We start from the raw sequence: 20,940 nt of genomic DNA, 5'->3' as shown, positions 1-20,940 counted from the left end.
AACATTTCAAGTGATCTTGATTCTATCCCTCTGTTTATACAACCTAGAACTGTGTTGGCTTTTTTGGCAGCTGCTGCACACTGCTGGCTCATATTTAAATGGTTGTCCACTAGGATTCCAAGATCCCTCTCACAGTTAGTACTATTGAGCGAGGTACCACATATACTGTACCTATGCATTTTGTTTTCCTTTCCTAAATGTAGAACCTTACTTTTTTCACCATTGAATTTCATTTTGTTAGATAGCACCCAATGTTCAAGTCTGTCAAGATCCTTTTGTATCTTAAGTCTATCTTCCGGAGTGTTGGCTATTCCTGCTAGCTTGGTGTCGTCTGCAAATTTGATGAGTTCCCCATCTATCCCCTCATCCAAATCATTGATAAAGATATTGAAGAGTACTGGGCCTAAAACAGATCATTGGGGTACCCCACTACATACTTCCCTCCATGTAGATGCAGTTCCATTGAGGACTACACATTGAGTGTGGTTAGTCAGCCAGTTACGAATCCAGCCAGTTACGAATTTACTTGCTGAAAACTCATCTATATGCTGTTAAAGTTAGATGGATTCCAAGTTGCATCTTGAAAAGAATGCTTGAAAGCCTGAGATGCTTGGTTCTCTTGTAAGAAACTTTTTACTTGAACTGTTACAATTACTTCAAAAATCTAATTTTAATATAAATGTTATTTACTTTGATGTTGATAAAGGTACGATGTATGTTGAATATCTGGGGTGTGATGCTCTTCATTCGACTATCCTGGATTGTAGGACACGCTGGCATAGGTAAATACTTCTAAACACCATATTTTGGCTATTGCTAAAATTCCTGTGATTTGACATGTGACAAAATATGGATTATAGAGTAGAATTACTGCTAAATGTCCATAATTTCTCAAAAAGCAAGAATTGAATGGTTAAACAACTGTGGTTTTTTTTGTAGAACTTTCACATTTTGGGGGGGAGGGAAGTTTGTTTCTATATTAAAACATAGCACACCTGAATGATTAGCCCTATATTTGATTCCCAGAAGATTATGTAGGAGGCTTTCATAATAAAAATTAATATGATTTCTACAATTGCTGAACATGTTTCATTTGCTGTGAACTAGCAGTATATTCTAGAAACAGTTAAACATGTTTCCATATTTGACATTTATGCTACTTTTGTTACTTTTATATATTGCAATCAGTTGTTAACATGTTCGATCAACCTGGTATCAACAACACTTATTCACTAGATAAATAGATTTGGATCTTCAGGTCTTCCAACAGCACATCTATTGCTGCTGTAATGGAGACTTGTCACTTTGCTGATAGTTATTGTCATCTTCTCTTTTCTTCTACCCTTTCCCAGCATTATGGACTTCTCAGGAGACCTGATCCAAAATATGATAATTTGAGCCTGATTATTTGTACCTTAAGTCAGAACTCTTGATTGATTTGTTCTATGTTTCATTTGTTTTCTTGGCTATTCATGGCCTATTTATTGATTGCTGAATCCTATGCTGTTTGATAAACAGTCCTAAAATGCAGAAACAAATCACCACTTAAATGTATTCAATTTTAAGGCTGGGTTACTGCATCTGTTTTTACTAATTTGATTTTCTTTATATTTAATTATACTCCCATTTTCTCACTGAGGTCTTTGACTTTGATTACTACAGTAGAGCTCTCTAGTCATTTGTACTTTCAGAGTAATGTCACCAACATAACCCAGTTTGATATTTATTTCTCCACTTTTAAAATTGCATTCATCATCTTCTGATCAAGCTTCTTTCAGTATATATTTGACACATAGATCGAATAAGTAAAACAGAGAATTCAGTCTTTGTTGACCTGATCTGATTTGCTTTGCCATGTTTCACCTGGATTGCAGTTCCTGTTCTGTGTGGCTTTTGCATTTGAAAATGGTCTGAGAATGCCATTTATTTAAAGACATATCCCAGCTTGACAGAATTATAGGCCTTCCTGTAATCAATGAAATAAATAGTGAATTATTTTTGGTATTCTTTGGCCTTCTCAATTATCCAGAGAGCAGTATTGTCTCTTGTTTTTAAAACTAGTTTGAACATAGTATTCTATTTGGATGATCCTAAGAATTATTTTGCTGATGATGAAATTAAAGACATGGTGCAACAGTTTGCAGAGAATCTTCTTTCTTTGATATTGGCATTAAGGTGATCTATTCCAATCACTTGGCCATGTGTCTTTCTCCAGATTTACTATTATAGGATAGAATCATTCAATCATTATTTTGTTACTTTGTCACATTTTTGTAAATATTCCATCAAATCCTTTAGCTTTTAAACTTAGTGGATTGTTGACTTAAAGTTATCATCTAGTACTAAAGGTTCTTGTAAATAGATATTATCTTCTAAGGTAATTTGGATGTTGACATTGCTGTTATTCAGAATTTCATTACATATTTTCCCATCTTTTGTTGAATCAGTATTTTTTGTTAAATAATATGCATTTGTTTTAGCAAATATATAGTCCTTACAAATCATAACAATTCTGCTTTCCTTACAGGACTTGCTGTCTTGGTTATTGCAATGGCCACTGTTGTAACTACTATCACTGGCTTGTCTACATCAGCAATAGCTACCAATGGTTTTGTGAGAGGAGGTAAAACTTACATGATTAGTAGTCTTCAAATGTAGTTGGTATAAATTATTTTTTAGCTCTACATTTATAATAACTTATGTATGTAAATTCCCTGATGGAAGCATTTTTCGTATAATTTAAAGAAATGTTTAAAGACCATGAAATATATGATTGATGTACATCCAACAGCAATTTGATACCACCTGTAACAGCAATAACAAAATATTATGCTAGCTTGTCAGGGTCAGTTGATTTCAAAAAACATGTTTTTGGTGACTTGTTATAAAAATCCTCTATTCATCATGAATGTTTTGCTTAACAAGCAGAACAGTTACTTGCATGCAGTTTCATAGTTCTTTGGTTATAAGGAAAGTTCTAGAAAATACATCAGTGCTTTATCCCTTGATCTTTTTCTATACAGTTAGTAGCTGTAATTCTCTCTATCTTTCTGCCTATCTATAGTATCTATCTGCCAGGACAGTCTGTCTGTTAGCTGTCGTTTACTTCAGTACTAAACAGGTGCAATCATTTTCTTACAAGTGAATAATTTAATGATATTAATTCTGTACTTCTTAAGACTTTGTGCACATGAAAATCAGAATTGACCTCAAATAGAAAAAAAGGGGAAATCGGTGCTTGTAGGACATAAGTATAAATTCTGTGCATAAAGATATAATTTGTATCATAACTTAACATCTTACACTGTCTCTTCTTTTTTTAGGAGGTGCATATTATCTCATTTCCAGAAGCTTGGGGCCAGAATTTGGTGGTGCTATAGGCTTGATCTTTGCATTTGCTAATGCTGTTGCTGTAGCCATGTATGTAGTTGGTTTTGCAGAGACTGTTGTTGACCTACTTCAGGTAAACTCATTCTTCTAGTGTGCTGTTTGTTATCTTTATGTTTCACAGTGTGAACAAGTTTTCCTCAGAACAGTTCTACTTTGGAATAGTTTATAAAAACTTTTTTAGGGAGATGTGGGACAGTTTGGATTTAATGGTGGTAGTAGTGCAGTGAACAAATATTTGCTGAGATCAGCCCAAGATCAAATACATAATTTAATTATGCTTACTGGAAAACCTGAGGAGGTCTGTGATTCATCAAAATAGTTTGATAGTTCCTGTAGAAATAAACCTGTGCAAAGCCCATGAGTTTATAAAGTATCCCTTTTAAGGTTTGTGCAACTCTAGGAAAAATTATAATGGGGATTTGATGCTATGAAGATTATTCAATCATTTAACATCTTTCATTTACTAATCATTGGTGACTATAGTTTGTGTTCTATATAGTGTGTTTTCCTTCCAAACCAAAATTTGGAAAAAAAAATATGAAATCTGGATTAGAGGGCATCATTGATGAACAACCTAAGGGAAAATTAAGGCAACATGAAAATATGGAGCATACATACTTGTCATGTATTTCTAAATCACAACTTGATTTTTCTAAGCTTAGTAATCAATTCAAAAACATTAAAGTTAAAAGAGTTTAATATTAATCTCTATGATTAGAGGTAGTTATTCTAAAATAGAGCAAAATAAATTTCATCATTTGTACAATCAGGATCTTTGATCTATTTATTGTATGTGACAAATTAAAATGAAGTTCTCAATGTTTTCAAATATTCTTCCTAATCTTCTTTGTATTTGTTAAAACATGGTTTTAGTTTGTTGCAATGTTATAACTCTATTACAATTATCTCATTTTTTTTATAGGAACATGAAATACTTATGCTGGATCCAAGTAATGATATCAGAATTATAGGAGCAATTACAATTGTTGTTTTATTAGGCATCTCGTTAGCAGGAATGGAATGGGAAGCTAAAGTAAGTAACTATGATTTTAAAAAAGATATAAACATGTAAGTAGTTATGAAAAAATGTGAAAAACAATATGCATATGTTACAAAAACAGAACAAATATTCAGACATCTAGCAAGGAACATTCTTGCAATAACTTTCTATCACATAGTTACAATATAGAGATTATTTACCATTAGGGTAATGGGAGCAAAAGATTCTTCAGATATGACTGTTGCAGACCTAGAGTATAGTATCAGAGTTTTGTTGTGAATACATAATCCAAACAAGCAGTAAGATTTGTGACAGTTCTATGCCCCCCAAAAGAAAATTTATAATTCTGTTGAAGATTTTTCACAAGTAAGTACTATTATTTTAATGCTGTTGAAACTACACATAGGACAGCAGCATTGTAATTTAAGGGGGGGTGATATTCCAGAAGGAGGCAATTAAAAACAAGATAGTATTTTTTTTAGATTTGAAAGAATGCCATGGCCCAAACAGATCCTATAAGATACTTTTTAAAAAGGATATATTATTTTCATTCTATAAATCTAAAAAAAGTTATCCTCCTTATATTCCCTTTTTTAAATACTTAAGATCTTACTATGCTTAAGTTGCTTTCATCAAATAGAGTAAATTTCTAGGTGAATTATCATCTCTGTTACAAAACAGTTTCAAGCACAAACATTCCTACTTCTGGCTCAATTGATGAGAGGTTGACATATCTAAAGAACTGTATTTATAATATTTATTTGACTGCCTACTTAATCAAAGTGATCTGGGTAACTCCTCCCCTCAAGAAAACCTAAGAAAAAGACAACAAATTTGCAATTCATATACTTGGTTACAGTGAAGAAACATTAAAGCAGTAAAATGGTGATCCAAACAGTAATAATACTATCATCCAGTTTCTGATGATTGAATTTAACCTTTTGTTTCTATTATTAATATCTGTTTCTGAGACAGGTTTTTGACACCTTTGAGTAATTAGGTTACAACAGATAATAGAAATTGGTGAACTATGCTTTTAAATTTATTCAGTATAAAAGAATATTTTTGATAAGCAGACAGCATTAATTAAAAATAGAAATCCCAAACCTTTAAAATTTATATTTCACTGTTAACTAATAGATCAATGTATCTAAATATAGTGTTGGTTTTAATTTGGAGAATTGTTTTATATAAATATATTAACCACTTGATATTAACTACTTGAAAATTATAGGCACAGATTGTTCTGCTGGTGATATTACTAGTAGCTATTGTTGACTTCATCATAGGAACATTTATTCCATTTGAGAATAAGAAGCCTAAAGGATTTTTTGGTTACAAAGGTAAGACAAAAAAGCAAGTAATTTCTGTAAGTAATTTCTCCTTTGCCTGACCCTTTCCTGCTTTCAGCACAATCACATTGCTTTTGATGTGTAGAAGAGCAAACAGCTTGTTTTCTCACAATCCCATCTCTGTTCTGCAAGATGGGGAAAAAAGAAAAAAACTAAAAAACCCCAAAGGTCAGATATAGGATGTGTACTGTCTGTAATGGGGAATCACGTGACTGAGGGATATTGCAAAGGTCATAAAAGATTGTAAGCAGGTTGTAAAGTTGTTTTTTCCAGCACTGTTCTAATTTTAAACAGTCATCCGAAGACTGTTCAATAAGTGAGGACGACCTGTTTGCTGTTTCTAATTAATATGTCTACTGTAATCCTACAGGAATTCTTGTAAATTTAAAAGTGGATTAAATTAATATCTGTGCTTTAGTTAATAATGGGAGAAAAATAACAGGTAGTAGAAAGATACACTGATTTGGTGAAAGATTGTGTTTGTGAAAAAACACAGCACATCTTTAAATATCCACCTTACAGTTTGTTTTTTTAAGTATTACATAATTTTTTAAAGTTTCCTTGTAGTTTCTTCAGTGGAATAATAAATACGAAGTTTATTGGACAACACAATGTTAAAATAATCTTTTTTTTAACATTCTTATTTAATAGCTGAAATATTTTCGGAAAACTTTGGACCAGATTTCAGAGAGGGACAAACTTTCTTTTCAGTATTTGCTATATTTTTCCCAGCTGCAACAGGCATTTTAGCTGGTGCAAATATCTCAGGTGATCTTGCGGTGAGTAATGTTTAGTTATTTTGTCACTATTCAGTTCTTTGGAGTGTACTTGTGGTTTATAAATTCATTTTTTTCCAGGATCCTCAATCAGCCATACCTAAAGGGACACTGCTAGCCATCTTAATCACTACAGTGGTTTACATAGGATTAGCAGTATCAGTAGGTAAGCAATTTTCACTTCTAAATTATTTGGAAGTTTCTTGATGTGTGTGTGTGCATAATTTTTCCCAGGTTGGTTTTTACAATTTGAATTATTGTTTATTCTTCATATAGAAACAACCATCTTATAATTTACCAAATACAAAATTTATCTATCTACTATGTATCATCTTAGATCAATCTTCTGTACTGTAGTCCACTTGGTATTACCAAGTATTTATATCTATATAGGCAGAAAAGGTAAGGCAAGAATAATATTATAAATATTATTTATATATGCTTCTAAAGGAGAACAAAAAGGACAAGAAAACCTAAACTGCAATTCAGGTAAATTAGTTGTTTAAAATTTTCTAAAAATAGATTGTAGATATTGTGAAGTTAAATTTGTGTCTTTATAAAACATAATAGCCATTTCAGTAGAAATTCTCCCCAAAACCAGACATTGTTTTTGCTTTTGCTTTTTATGTTATTTATGTTTTATGTTACTTAGATTTTTATACTGCCAGTGTAAATTTATAGTGTATGGGTTTCTAAGCAGTGCTTAGCTTTCCAAAATATCAGATTAGCAGTATAGGATACTGGAGCCAAGCATACAGAACAAAATGTTGTTAAAGAAATTATTAAAAAGTTGAATCCAAAAGAAAGAAGAAGAATCATTACTGAGAACCTATATTTCTTCTTTATAACATATAAGACAAACTTTTATTTAAAAAATGTTAAATTAGACAAAATAAACCTAATTTTACCAGAATTTAGTCCACAGGGGTTTTTTTTACACTTCTGAGGTGTTGTTTCTCTAAAGTTGCTTAAAATTAATTTATGAAGAACAATGTTAATTACTAAGACAATCTGATAACTGTATGTTAGTTCTTAGTAATATTTTTTTTTACCTAGTTCATAAAAAGTAGTTTAGTTTAGTGATGCTTATATGGCATTTAAGAATCATATCATTCAAGAATATGGCATTTTTACAATTCTGTTTCCCTAGTAGCATAGAAGGTAGGATGGGGAGATGAGGTCTGCAAAAACCTCTTTCCCCTTTCTTTCCACAAATAAAATCTTAACCGGACCCCCTTTAAATATCTTTTGTAGCCACAGACCCCTATGACTTAAGATTTAAATCATAACTTTCTTCAAGCCTTCATGGACCCCTGTGATGACATCATGCCCCCCTCCCCCCAGAGGTCCATGGACCACAGGTTGACAACCACTATTCTAGTAGATTCAATTGCTCTTTTGGGTTTAAGGCTATATAGACTGAAACAAAAAAAATTACATCTGCTATTTCTATCATGGTATATGTCTCTGAATGTTTTCCACGGACTTGTTATTTCTGACTCCATATTTCTTCCCAATGAATTTACTGCTATGAAATTGCATTCCTTTTGTGGATTTGATTTATTTATATTCGGTTTCATCTGAATGTTTTCTATGCTCTTTATGAGTCCATCAAACATTCTAGAAAAATTTTCACCTAAAGATTGCATGTTGCCAAGCAATTTTTTCCCCACTAAGTGTCAGCCTCCTTCCCTCTGTAATCTGATATGTTGTAGCTCAATATAGTAGATAAACAGGACAAGGAAAAGTTAAAAGAACAGGGAAGGTATTTTCTGGATATCTGGTTCCAAGAAGTTAATGAAGTTAATGAGTATAGTCAAATAGATCAAAGAAGAAAAGCAGAAAAAACAGATAAAATCCAGCAGGGGTTAAAATAAATCAGCATTCAGCCAGCCAATTAACCTTTAAAGATAAAGAACAAAACAAAACTTGAAAAAGTGAACTTAAAGCCCAGGCTTGCTTATGAGAACGTTCTGCTGATAGGAAGAGGTGGAGAAAACACCAATGACTTTCCGGCTGCTCCTATAGGGAGCTGGAATCTTTGAGACTCCTCCTCCCAGGTAGGGCACAGCTGTCCAAAAGTTGTCTTGGGTCATTCCTAGGTGCCCCCATTGAAATCCAGGAAGCAACACTGCCAAAGAATCAGTTTTGGCAACAAAAACAGCAGATTGTCAGCAGGGGAGAAAAAAATTCCCTACTGGACAGCATCCATCCTGGGGGTGGAGTAGCTGCTGATATATTTATGAAGATCTTTAACAAAATCTAAATGACCTTCTTTATAGATAGGGTTAAGATAGCTGTAATGCAGTATGCTTTTCTGCTTGGTAAATCATTTCTTCTTTATCTACTTTTCTAGGTTCCTGTGTTGTTCGGGATGCCACTGGGAATCTTAATGACACAATTGTGAATGAGCTGACAAACTGTACATCAGCAGCTTGTAAACTGAATTTTGATTTCTCTTCCTGTGAAACAACAAAATGTACTTATGGACTAATGCATGACTTCCAGGTAAACACCATTTCCAATCCTGGAAATTTTTCCATATCACGATTTTATAAAGAAAGATCTTTTTGTGTTAAAAGGATGTGAAATCAAATATTTAAAATGGAAAATGTTTCTCTCCTTGGATGTTTAATTGAAAGTCATACTTTTCTATGCTTTTGTGTTGGTGGTTCCTTTTTGTCACCTCCTTCATACACTCTGTCTATCTGTCTATCGGATTTTAATTACAATAGTAAAATCTAATATAAAAAAGAGAAAGTGAAAGGTGCAGAGAAGAAAAAACAAAGGGAAAGGAAAGAATAGAGAAAAATATATGAAATAGTGGTCTTCCATCTTCATCATGTTCATCATACACATTTTTGTAACTCTTCACCCCCTCTTAGTTTACAATGATCTCTTCATCCTATATCCATCCCATCTCTTATCTGTAACAAATTCATAAAGCATATTATTTCAGTCCTAGTATCAGTAGAATGTCCATTAAGGATTACCAGCAATAACATATCTTATTATGACCGTGATCAAAGAAACCAACTTTATATTCCTTCCTTTTCAAAATCTTAATTTTTTGTCCATTCAAATGTTGCAAAATTTGATTTGATTTCTTTTTTGTCCTTTCTCACAAGATTCTTGAAAGCTTTAACAAGCTTTTTTGTAAATCCAATGTAAAGAATTGCCCAGGTCACTCTCTTGGTTTATTATATTTATTTTCCTTTTTATTATTAAATATCAACTTGGTTTGCATGTCTTAGACTTAGACTTAGAGTAATTTTATTGTCACTGTAAATGTACACTAATCGGCATACATTAAAATGAAATTTTGTTGCATACAGCTCTCAAAGAGTCACCACCTCGAATGTACACTATATAAACATCACAAAAATATAAATAAAGAAATATGCATATACCCACATATATTATATGACACAGAGAAACAACATAGTATAGTTTGGATGTATACATGCACACGGCAAGAAAAACAAAACTTGTGAGTTTACCAGACAGATGGCATAGGGAACAAAGGTGTTACAGAATCGGGTAGTCCTGCTAGAAATACTTCGAAACCTCCTCCCAGAGGGAAGCAACAGAAACAGGTTGTAAAATGGGTGTGTGGGGTCTCTAACAATGCTTTGACTCTTAAGCACATAGCTCTTATAAGCAGTATCCTGAATAACAGGAAGTGAGCTTCCTATAATCTTCTCGGCTGTCCTTACCACTCTCTGTATGGACTTCGTATCTGAGGCACTGCTACCACCAAACCAAACAGTGATGCAGTTTGTTAAAATGCTCTCAATCGTGCCTCTGTAAAAAGTGGCCAGGATAGAAAGAGAAAGATGTGCTCTCCTCAACCGATGTAGGAAATGCTGGTTTGCATGCTTCACTAAGGATGACGTGTGGAGAGACCAGTTCAGATTGTTAATTATCTGCACCCCCAGATACTTAATACTGTTGACCACTTCTACAGCTGCATCCTTGATACTGAGTCGAACATGACTATGCTGGCTCTTTCTAAAATCTACAATGATCCCCTTTGTTTTATTAACATTTAGAACCAGGTTACTTGTATTGCTCCTGTCCACCAGAGCCTTCACCTCTTCCCTATAAGTATCTTCATTATCGTTCTGGATAAAACCCACGACTGCTGTGTCATCCGCATACTTCACAATATTATTTGTAGCAGATTTGGCACAACAGTTGTAGGTCATCAAGGTGAACAGTAGCGGATTCAAGACACAGCCCTATGGGAAACCTGTACACAAGGAGATAGAGTTGGAAATTTTTATTCCAATTCGCACAAACGGGGGCCTATCAATAAGGAAATCAAATACATAGAGGAGTATTAAAACCTAATAGGCCTAGTTTGTTCACCAAATGCTGAGGATGATTGTGTTGAACACTGAACTAAAATCAATAAACAGCATTTGCACATGAGTATTCTTCTCCTCCAGGTGCACCAAGCTAAGATGAAACACACAGGAAAGTGCATCATCTATAGAGCGGTTCTTCCGATAGGTAAACTGTAATGAGTCAAATGTAGGGGAAGGCATGAAACCATATAGAGAGGTGTCCTTTTCCATGTCATTTTTATAATGGTCATTTGTAGATCCATTTCTATCCATATCTGTCTTGTCAAGTAAAACTTGTTCTTCACTTGAAATTTCTTCCATAATATTTTTGGACACAAACTATTGATAGAAACAAACATTGCTATTGACATTGTTGATATTAATTTCTGATTCTGTGTTTTCAAAAGTGCCCTTCGGTATCTATCCCAGTTAATTAACTGTTAATTAGGCTTGTGTAATTTTCTCCTTTAACTAATATATTTACTTCCCTTTAGTGTCAAATTTTTTAAATTGATTTATTTTCATTTTTAAAAAATTCTTAAACTTTGATTAAAATTTTATTTCATTAAGGATTGAAGGGAAAGTCCTGCATGGACCTAAAAAGCCTGCAGGTACCAAAGTGACGAGAAATGGATCATAGGGTGTTTTGGGGGTGGGGGGGAGGCCTTGAGAGGCTCAGGGCAGATGGGCCTGTGCCTGCGCTAGGAGGCCTGAGGCACCCTATGCTCTGCTTAAAGACAATTCATTTAATGACTGTATCGGGGGAGCAGGGAGTTGGGTCATTAAGTGAGGCCATCTTGCTTAAGAGTCATTGTGTCTGTACTCCTTTCTACTCCTATTTTCCCCACAACAAGCCTGTGAGGTAGATTGAGCTGAGAGAGAATGACTGAATTAAAGTCACCCAGTCAACTTTATTTGTTTTTCTTTCCTTTTTTATTTTCTTTTCTGTAATAATTTCAGGTTTAGTCTTGGCAAACACTTTTCATGTCATCAAGTTTTCAGAAATTATGAGGGCATTGAGGCCAAACAGAGCATGCAAGAAATATTTTAATTAGAAATATTGCCACTGAATGTTTTTTAGGAAGTTGCATTTCTTTTGTAAAATTTAAAAAGTTTTAAAGCTGTAATTACTTTGTAGTTCTTTGAGGATAATAATCTCATTGACAGCCTATATATTACCCCATTATTTTACAGCTGTTTCAAAGTAAGAATTATTCACAGTATTAATTTTTTCTTGAATTTTCTGTCCAATAAAACTCATATGTCTGATCCTCTTCAGTGTTTGTATTGTAATTGGAACCAAGAGCTTGCCAGGATTACAAGGGTACTGAATACATAATGGTGAGACAGTATCATTCGCATTCCAGACAAATAGTGTTAACAAATATCACAAAAGTATTGTTTAAAATAGGAAAATTAAAACCACTGTTTTAAAGGAATATTATCTGCCTATCTGCTGTCTCAGTAATCTAGGTAACTTGAATTTGGCTCCATCCAGGGGTGAAATCCAATTTTTTCCCCTACCGATTCTGTGAGCGTGGCTTGGTGGGCTGGCAGAGGAAGGATATTGCAAAATCTCCATTCCTACCCCACTCCAGGGGAAGGATACTGCAAAGTCTCCATTCCCTCCCCTCCTGGGGGAAGGATATTGCAAAATCTCCATTCCCACCCCATTCTGGGGCCAGCCAGAGGTGGTATTTGCCAGTTCTCCAAACTACTCAAAATTTCCGCTACAGGTTCTCCAGAACCTGTTACCTGCTGGATTTCACCCCTGGCTCCTTCAATTAAAAAAATAATTCATTTATGAAACAGTTTAAAATGTTTAAATGCAAGCAGAATGGGCCTTGCTTTCAAAATATAGATAATCAGTCTTAATACAGATTCCATTTTTTCATAACATTAATTCTTCCCTGCAAACTATTTTCTTATTTCCTATTCAATATACAGGTAATGAGCATGGTATCAGGATTTGCCCCACTGATAACAGCTGGTATATTTTCTGCAACTCTTTCTTCAGCATTAGCCTCTCTTGTCAGTGCACCTAAAATCTTTCAGGTAAGAAGGATTGTTTTCATTGTTTTCTTCAAACATGCTTCATATTAAAAAAAATACTTTTCTCAACTTGTACAAGCTTATAATTTATGTAGTAAGTCTTCATTTTTTTAAAAAAAACTACAATATATCTAATAATGCTGCCTGCTTTCAACTATATTGTCTTGTGGCTAGATTGTTGATGATCTGTACAGTTTTAATGTTATTGAATTTTTTATTACAGTCTATATATGCTTGGCCCTTGTCTTTTAAGACGTAATGCCTTGAGTGTTTTTTTTATATGTTCATACTTTAATTGGTTATCTCTTTTGATCCTAGGCATTGTGCAAAGACAATATCTATCCGGGTTTTCTGATATTTGCTAAAGGTTATGGGAAAAATAATGAACCTTTACGAGGGTATCTTCTCACTTTTGTGATTGCTCTTGGATTCATATTAATTGGTTAGTTTAAATCATATTTGTATACAAAACTTTTTTAAAAATCTGAATTATGTGGCATGATCTGTGGAAATAAAATATGACAATACAATACCTGAACTGAGCCTTACAAGTTTTATATAGACTATTTTCATTAGTCACATTAACTAGTTAGACTTCAAGGGCTTGTCACTAGAATTTCTCATTTTCTAAATATTTGAAGAATCTTTTTGTTAATCCAGTGCTCAACATTAACAAATGCCAAGAAATATTTCTACCTTGCAATTACACTATGAAAAAGATTCCTGTGTAAATTAACGTGCTTAACTCTCATGGTATGCAAAATATTGCATTATTAAAAATAAGTTATTAACATGACAGGTCTAAGGTCAAATACCTTAGACCTGTATCAAAAACATCCCATTTTTAATTCAGAACAGCTGTACAAACCCTTACCAGAAGTATACCAATACTATTCCATCCATTAGAAGAGAATTTTAGATCCATAAATACAGTTTTGGAATGCTTCTAGAAAGTTCAAAATATTTCAGATTTAAAATATTTCTAGTGCTGAACATTTTGCATACTCTTAAAGTTTGGAAGGGGGTTTTGTGGAACCTGTGCTGAGGAGAGAGAGAGAGAGAGAGATTCTGTGTATTTATACATTTCTCTATATTCTTAGTAAGAGATATTTCAGCTTGATTTCAGTTCCAGAGTTGTCTCATCCTGCTATCCCAATTAAGTGCAAAAAGCTTTAGCAGAAAAGCCACTTTTGCCACCCTAATCCAGATTGCATATGTCTGCATATATGAAGAAGACAGTCCTTTTAATTTGTAGCACCACTCTTGGAAGTTCTGTCTGTCGTTCATGTAAGTGCCTCAGTATAAAAGACTACAAAGAATACAAAATCAAAAGAGCCACCAATTCAATATGTTTTTCCATAGCAGTCTGCTCTAAAAATCTATATGATTATGTGTTTCTGTCTTTGCAGCTGAATTGAATTTAATTGCTCCAATTATTTCCAATTTCTTCTTGGCTTCCTATGCTTTAATTAATTTTTCCGTGTTCCATGCTTCACTGGCAAAATCACCAGGTATGAATTTTATATTGATCCTAGTGAGAGCATGGGGTCTTTTTAAAAATATTTTTCAACAGCGCTAATTGTACACTCATTTTTAAAATAAACACCAACAGCAATAAAAAATAATTTTCAGCTTAATCAGATTGCAATCACTTTTGCATCGCAAAAGTTTGGAGGGTGGGGAGAAGGCATAGTATTACTATATTATTTTCTTTCATTTTTAATATATTTAAGTACATAGTACATAGCAACTGCATATATGAATGCTGGAAAATTTATGTAACAAGCTTTTGTTTATACAACATATTAACGTGACAATTAAAGGATAGGTTTTATATATGTCGTATAACATATATGATACAGATATATAGACATATGTATATATGTTTATTTAATTTTTATTTGCTTTTGAATAGGCTGGCGTCCTGCTTTTAAATACTACAACATGTGGATATCTCTAATTGGAGCAATTCTCTGCTGCATAGTTATGTTTGTTATTAACTGGCGGGCAGCACTCCTCACATATGTTATTGTTCTAGGACTCTACATTTATGTAACTTACAAGAAGCCAGGTGGGTACATATTTTTTAGGCAGTGGGGTATGCATGGTTTTCCCCTTTACTGCTACTTCACTCCAAGCCTAATGTTAAGTTTAGGTGAAGTAAATTAAAATCAGGATTTGTCTATATCTGTGATGGCGAACTTATGGCACACATGCCAGAGCCCTCTCTGTGGGCATGTGCGCCGTTGCCAGCTGTACTTCTGGTTTCTGGCGCGCATATGAATGCCGGCCAGCTGGTCTTCATTTGTGCCAGAAACCCAAAGACCAGCTGGCTGGCAAGTGCAGCTGGCTGGCCAGCTGGTCTTTGGGTTTCCGGTGCTCCGGTGTGCATGTGTGCGTGTGTTCCAGTTTGGGCACTCAGTGCCGAAAAGGTTCACCATCACTGGTCTATATGGTAAAATTGAAACCTTCATTTTTTCAGAGTAACACTTTGTCGAGGGAATTAGTAATAAAGGGAAATAAAGCATTATTTTTCAAATGTTTGAATAGTTCAATCATTTTATTATATGTTTACACAGCAGTCCTATTTTGCAAGACGTTCTTAGCTAATATGCCTTCAATAGTTTTTCTTTCAGACCAGACTCTCTTAAGCTCCATCTCAGCAAAATTCACACAGCTTTGAAGAAAGGCAGTAAAGGTTTCCTTGGTTACATTTGGGTTTTAGAATCAATTCATTTTCCATATCTTTTTCCTTAGATTCCTTAGGTTTCTTCTTTCTTAAGTTTCTTTAGTCATAAATCTGAAATCTGATGCTCTGCTTTGTGCCTTGAAAGTTCACTATTACCTCACAGTATAGCTTCTTGACTTCTCATTCATTACTTCTGTCCTCTGGGACTTTTTCAAATAGGATTCTTATATCTTTTTCTTGAGCCCAGATTACCTCATCACTTTCTGAAACTGTTTGTCCAGAATGCCATTCTAATTCTTTTTACCAATTAATATTCTACTCTAATTTCTTATAGTCGTGTCATATAGTCATTAATCTATAGTCAAGATTCTAAGACTCTTAGAAACTTAGCTAGAGCTTTTTTCTAATAAATGTACCCATGGTAACTATTAATTATCCTTTATATTAAAATTTGAAGAATCCCTATTCCCTCATTTATTTAGCTATAAAAATATAAAAAAATGTGTATCTGATTATTCTTGAAACTTGTCTGAAGAGAACATATTATGCCCCCATAAGATACTTTATTTGATTATAAAAAATACATTTTAGGGTCAAGTAAATTGCTAGTGGTGCTGCCTATGTAGTTTATTTATTTTTTCTTAATGAAATGCTAAGATAATTTATTTTAATATATAACTCTTGAGTCATGCTGGGATGTAGCTTCCCTGATAAGTAGAAGCATGAGTATAACATTCAGTTATGTTTCCTGGAAATTAAGATTGCTATAGGGCATTTTCTGTTTCAACATTAAAGTTGTTTTTGCAGATGTGAACTGGGGTTCCTCAACTCAAGCTTTGACTTACCTGAATGCTTTGCAGCATGCTGTCCGCCTTACTGGTGTGGAAGACCATGTAAAAAACTTCAGGTAACTTGAAAAATAATAATCGGTATATTGCTAGACTTGAAATATAAGAACAGCAGTCTGGGGAGAAAAAATATATATTTTTGAAGTCAAATGTTTGGAAAATTAGGGTCAGTTGACTTACACTGAATTGGAATGTTCAAAATGTGTTGCTGTTGGTATTGGATGGTTATAGAATGATTATAGCCTTATTGATCTTGCATATTCCTGTTTACCGTTTTCCTTTAGATCTTTTAAAGTGACTTGATTGGTGATATGGTAAATATGGTTTGAAATATGCATAGATTACAGAATTCATTTAATGCACTTCCCTATTGTGGATTTGGACTAAGCATTCCTCTGACAAAACATATAAGTGGCTAGTTTCTAGCTTCACTGTGTGATATTGTTATGGATCTCAGAAGAAGAATTTTGAAACTTACTCCGTGTCCCGTCCCCCCCCCCGCTTGCTGTTCTACTTACCTTCCCAAGCCTCCTTTTGGCGCGTGCTGCGCATGCCCGAACTGGAGCAAAACGGTAGCATTTCACCCCTGGCCTAGTTCCTGACCAATAGATTAGGTCAGAATCCATGTCTTTATTTTAGTAAATATATATGTAGGCCATACTTTTCACTTGGACAACATTATTCAAGGCCAGTATAAGGGAGTCTTGATATTACAAACGAATAATAAATGGTGATTCCAGTCACATGAAAAACATGGTGCTAATTCTGGATTGTTTTCATGTGTAGATACTGCTTAATGGCAACATTAAAAATAGTTCAGATTGGATTGCAAAAATGTACATGTTAACTGTTGTTTGAATCTAAAATTAGGCCACAATGCCTTGTCATGAGTGGTGCTCCAAACTCACGCCCAGCTTTGCTTCATCTGGTCCATGCCTTCACCAAAAATGTAGGATTGATGATCTGTGGTCACGTACATAGGGTAAGTCTTTAAATAATTGGCTATACTTCTCAAAAAATTATCCATGTCCCGTTGTAATTTTTCCCTTTCCCTTCATTTATCTAGAAGTCTAAGATAATGCAAATTGCATGAAATAGAAGATATGAAATAAAAGGAAATAGTGATACTCTAGTTACGGCATCAAATAATTTTTTTGTTTAATAGTTTTATCTTTAAATCCGGTAGCCATCTTGATTCTTAATAATCATAAAGCAGGTAAAGGTAAAGATGAAGAAAAAGTCTTCCTTTCAGATAATTGCTTTTTTATATAACGTAATTAACAGTGACCATTCAAAAATTACTATTGATAAAAAGATCTTATCAGTCAGTATTACAAATAACATCTGTAGCATGATACAAGTTTAAAATATTTTTATTAAGTTCCTTTGCTGCTGGAAGTTACAATTTAATATCATAAAACACTAAAATGTTATTAAAGTTTTGCATGTTGCCCATTATATTATTTTTGTAAAACCAGTTATTGCTTGTATAGAGAGTAATGTTTGTCTTATGTAAGTTTTATAATATTGTAATTGACTGAATAGAAGCATGCAGATGAGATGATGGAGAATGAGTTGTTTGCTAGCTACTGACGACCATTTTGACAAGCCTAGTCTGTCTAATATTCAGATATCAGAGTACATGGAAATATTTGAGATGCAGAAGGTTTTAGGTATACAGTTTCTGCATTTTCTCATACCCTGTGAAATGGGTAACATATATATTGGTGATCTTTATATATATCTATATAAAAATCACCATGTATGTTACCCATTCATATAGGGTATGTGAGATTTCTAAATTGAGAGTGGTTATCAGTAAAGGGTTTTTTTTTTTTTTTAGTTTGGCTTTTGTGTTAAAAAAGGATACTAATTTATGGTTCATAGTTTATGATTTATGTTCTAAATAATTTATTTGTTCTAAATAATTTGCTTAGGATATTTTTTATCTAATCTAAGTGATATCGTATCTTTTGATAGGGCAGTACATGGTCTTCAATGAGGAATGCACATTTAAATTTCTTCCAAAAATTTTGATGAGGGGTTATGTCTCTTTTAGGGTCCTCGCAGGCAAGCCATGAAGGAATTGTCAGCTGACTTGGCCAGGTACCAACGGTGGCTTATTAAAAACAAGATGAAAGCATTTTATGCTCCAGTACATGCAGAAGACATGAGAGATGGTGCACAGTACTTAATGCAGGTAAGTGATCTTAATAAAAGGGAGTTTTCTCTTTTGTAATTATTTGTGTTTTTTATTATATTATTATACAAATTATTTTGTATAATTTGTGATATAATAACATACATCCTGAAAGATGGGAAGGTTTTACAAGATCACTTATGTTTATAAATAGATGTTATCTATACATGTTTTAGAATTACATTATAGGAAAAGTAATATCCAGAAAATAAAAATGGTCAGGAATAGATGAACACTGTTTCTCATACACCACAAATAGAAGCTTGATTGTTTTTCATGTATTAGAAATTGACATTCTTTTGGTTTTGAGTATCAAAAAGCAGAGGAAGGGAAACTAATTTTTCTGCAGCTGGGTTTCATGCATTGTGAAGGTGGATTGCAATTCACTCTCTCTCACTTGCTACAGACCATTCTAAAAATTGCTATAGCTTATATAGAGCTACTTATTCTACTCTGCCATATTATTGAAAGGTACAGGTATTCAAGAAATGTGTATTTGCATATTCTCTTCATTAGACAGCGACATGACAATAGATTTGAAGTAAGTCTTAAAGCTATAAAATTCTGTGTGGTCTTATGACAAAACCATTCTCTTGCTCCCTTTCAGAAATAATTTCATCCAGAATAGAATGAAAATGTTAGGTCTCTGTACAGAGATATTTCTGTTGGGCTCCTTTACCTTTATAATTGTACCCTCCTTTCTGAGTTTCATAGAAAAATCTAGAAAGTGGCTGAGAGGAATCAGGAAACAACTGCAAATCCTGCCCCAATAGTACATTATTTCAGTAGGAAAATAGGTGCCATTCTCAGAAAATAGGTGCCATTCTCATCTCTTTATAGCCTATTCTGTTTGTGTTTACTGTAATTAGGTAGGTATGGGAGAAATGCTACTGTTCTGATCCTTCCTACAAGCCACTCTCATTGAGTACCTTTGAGTGGCATAGTAACTTCAAAAAGTATGAGAATGTGGATAAAAATATTGATTACTTATATATTAGTAATTTTATGCTAATGTTCTATTAAAAATGTAGGAAAGGTTTTGAGACATTAACCTAGATTTTGAGGAGATACATGCTATAGCCAGGACCACAGATAGTACATACCAACATTAATATCATGCTATAGTGTAGATTGTCAGTAAAAAGCAACAAAAGGGCTCAAATCAATAGTTAGCAAGAAATTGCTCCAAAATGATACTGGTCCTTCGGTTTTAGCTAAGAATACAGTGACCCAGATGCTAACTTAAGTCAGTGCTATGAAATAGAAAGTCACATGTTTGGGCTTAAATTTGCTTACAAAATTAGTTTTTATTTCATTTCTCATCTTGAGGCATTTAGAGGGCTTCGAAATTTCAGCCAGTGTTGTCAAATTATTCCCAGTAAAACATAGGACTAGATATGGTAGAAAAATTACAGTGTTTTTATCTAATCTGAATAAAGCAAAGTTTAAAGATAGGCATACCATTCCAAAATGTTGTATATACTTTTTTTTCTAGGCTGCAGGTCTAGGAAGAATGAGGCCAAATATTCTTGTTCTTGGATTTAAGAAGGATTGGCAGTCAGCTGATATGAATGATGTTGACATCTACATCAACTTATTACAGTAAGTAGTAGTATTTATGATATTGTTGTAACTGAATATCTATACTTATCAATTTATCAAAGTTTTCAGAATAATTATAAACAGCCTTTTTCTGCTAGTATATTCTGATATTGTGGGCAGTAATTCAGTACAATACTGCCTTATAAACTGATCTTCTAGGCCAGGAGTGTCAAACTTAAGGCCCGCAGTCCAAATCCGGCCCACGCGGTACTTAGATCTGGCCCGTGGGGTCGCCCTGGAAACACCAAACGATCGGCCCATGATGCCTCTGTCAGCGAAAATGGAGCTCAGGAGGGTCATGCACAGCCATCCCAGATGCTATTGCAGCCAAAAACAGGGCCCAGGAGCCCATTTTCACTGGCAGAGTGCTTTGGCCACCACAGGCACTCCCAACACAAGTGACTTCATGCTGGGCATGCCCACCGCAGCCACACCCACCCTGGCCCCCAGAGGTCAAACACAATCCTGATGCGTCCCTCAATGAAATTGAGTTTGACATCCCTACTCTAGGCATGTTGATAGTTCTGAAGTGGATATCATATTTTATTCAGAATCCTTTTGGCCATATGTGGGGAGAGTAGGAGCTTTTTTTCCATTCCTGTTGTGGATGTTCTGGGATTTCAATAAAAAAGGGTCCTGTATTGCACTGATAACTGACAACATAGCTTCAAATGAAAGAAAA

At 34.0% G+C, this 20,940-nt stretch overlaps 1 protein-coding gene across 1 annotated transcript in view; it reads left to right on the top strand.

The window, feature by feature from the left end:
- The window catches only part of SLC12A2 (solute carrier family 12 member 2), a 54,284-nt gene that overhangs the window by 11,404 nt on the left and 21,940 nt on the right, over window positions 1-20,940 (top strand). The window contains exons 4-19 of the mRNA XM_070938707.1: window positions 707-782; window positions 2,528-2,623; window positions 3,324-3,463; window positions 4,313-4,423; window positions 5,625-5,733; window positions 6,394-6,521; window positions 6,600-6,684; window positions 8,875-9,026; window positions 12,815-12,922; window positions 13,238-13,361; window positions 14,329-14,430; window positions 14,835-14,990; window positions 16,416-16,515; window positions 17,327-17,438; window positions 18,516-18,656; window positions 20,152-20,258. Coding sequence (XP_070794808.1) covers window positions 707-782; window positions 2,528-2,623; window positions 3,324-3,463; window positions 4,313-4,423; window positions 5,625-5,733; window positions 6,394-6,521; window positions 6,600-6,684; window positions 8,875-9,026; window positions 12,815-12,922; window positions 13,238-13,361; window positions 14,329-14,430; window positions 14,835-14,990; window positions 16,416-16,515; window positions 17,327-17,438; window positions 18,516-18,656; window positions 20,152-20,258 — 1,847 coding nt within the window. The remainder of the gene's footprint in view (window positions 1-706; window positions 783-2,527; window positions 2,624-3,323; window positions 3,464-4,312; window positions 4,424-5,624; window positions 5,734-6,393; window positions 6,522-6,599; window positions 6,685-8,874; window positions 9,027-12,814; window positions 12,923-13,237; window positions 13,362-14,328; window positions 14,431-14,834; window positions 14,991-16,415; window positions 16,516-17,326; window positions 17,439-18,515; window positions 18,657-20,151; window positions 20,259-20,940) is intronic.

The sequence above is a fragment of the Pituophis catenifer genome, unplaced genomic scaffold (assembly GCF_029215685.1).
Source record: "Pituophis catenifer annectens isolate HBS135680 unplaced genomic scaffold, rPitCat1.0.hap2 SCAF_2, whole genome shotgun sequence".
Taxonomy (NCBI): Eukaryota; Metazoa; Chordata; class Lepidosauria; order Squamata; family Colubridae; genus Pituophis; species Pituophis catenifer.
This window is presented reverse-complemented; position numbering and strand designations above follow the sequence as displayed.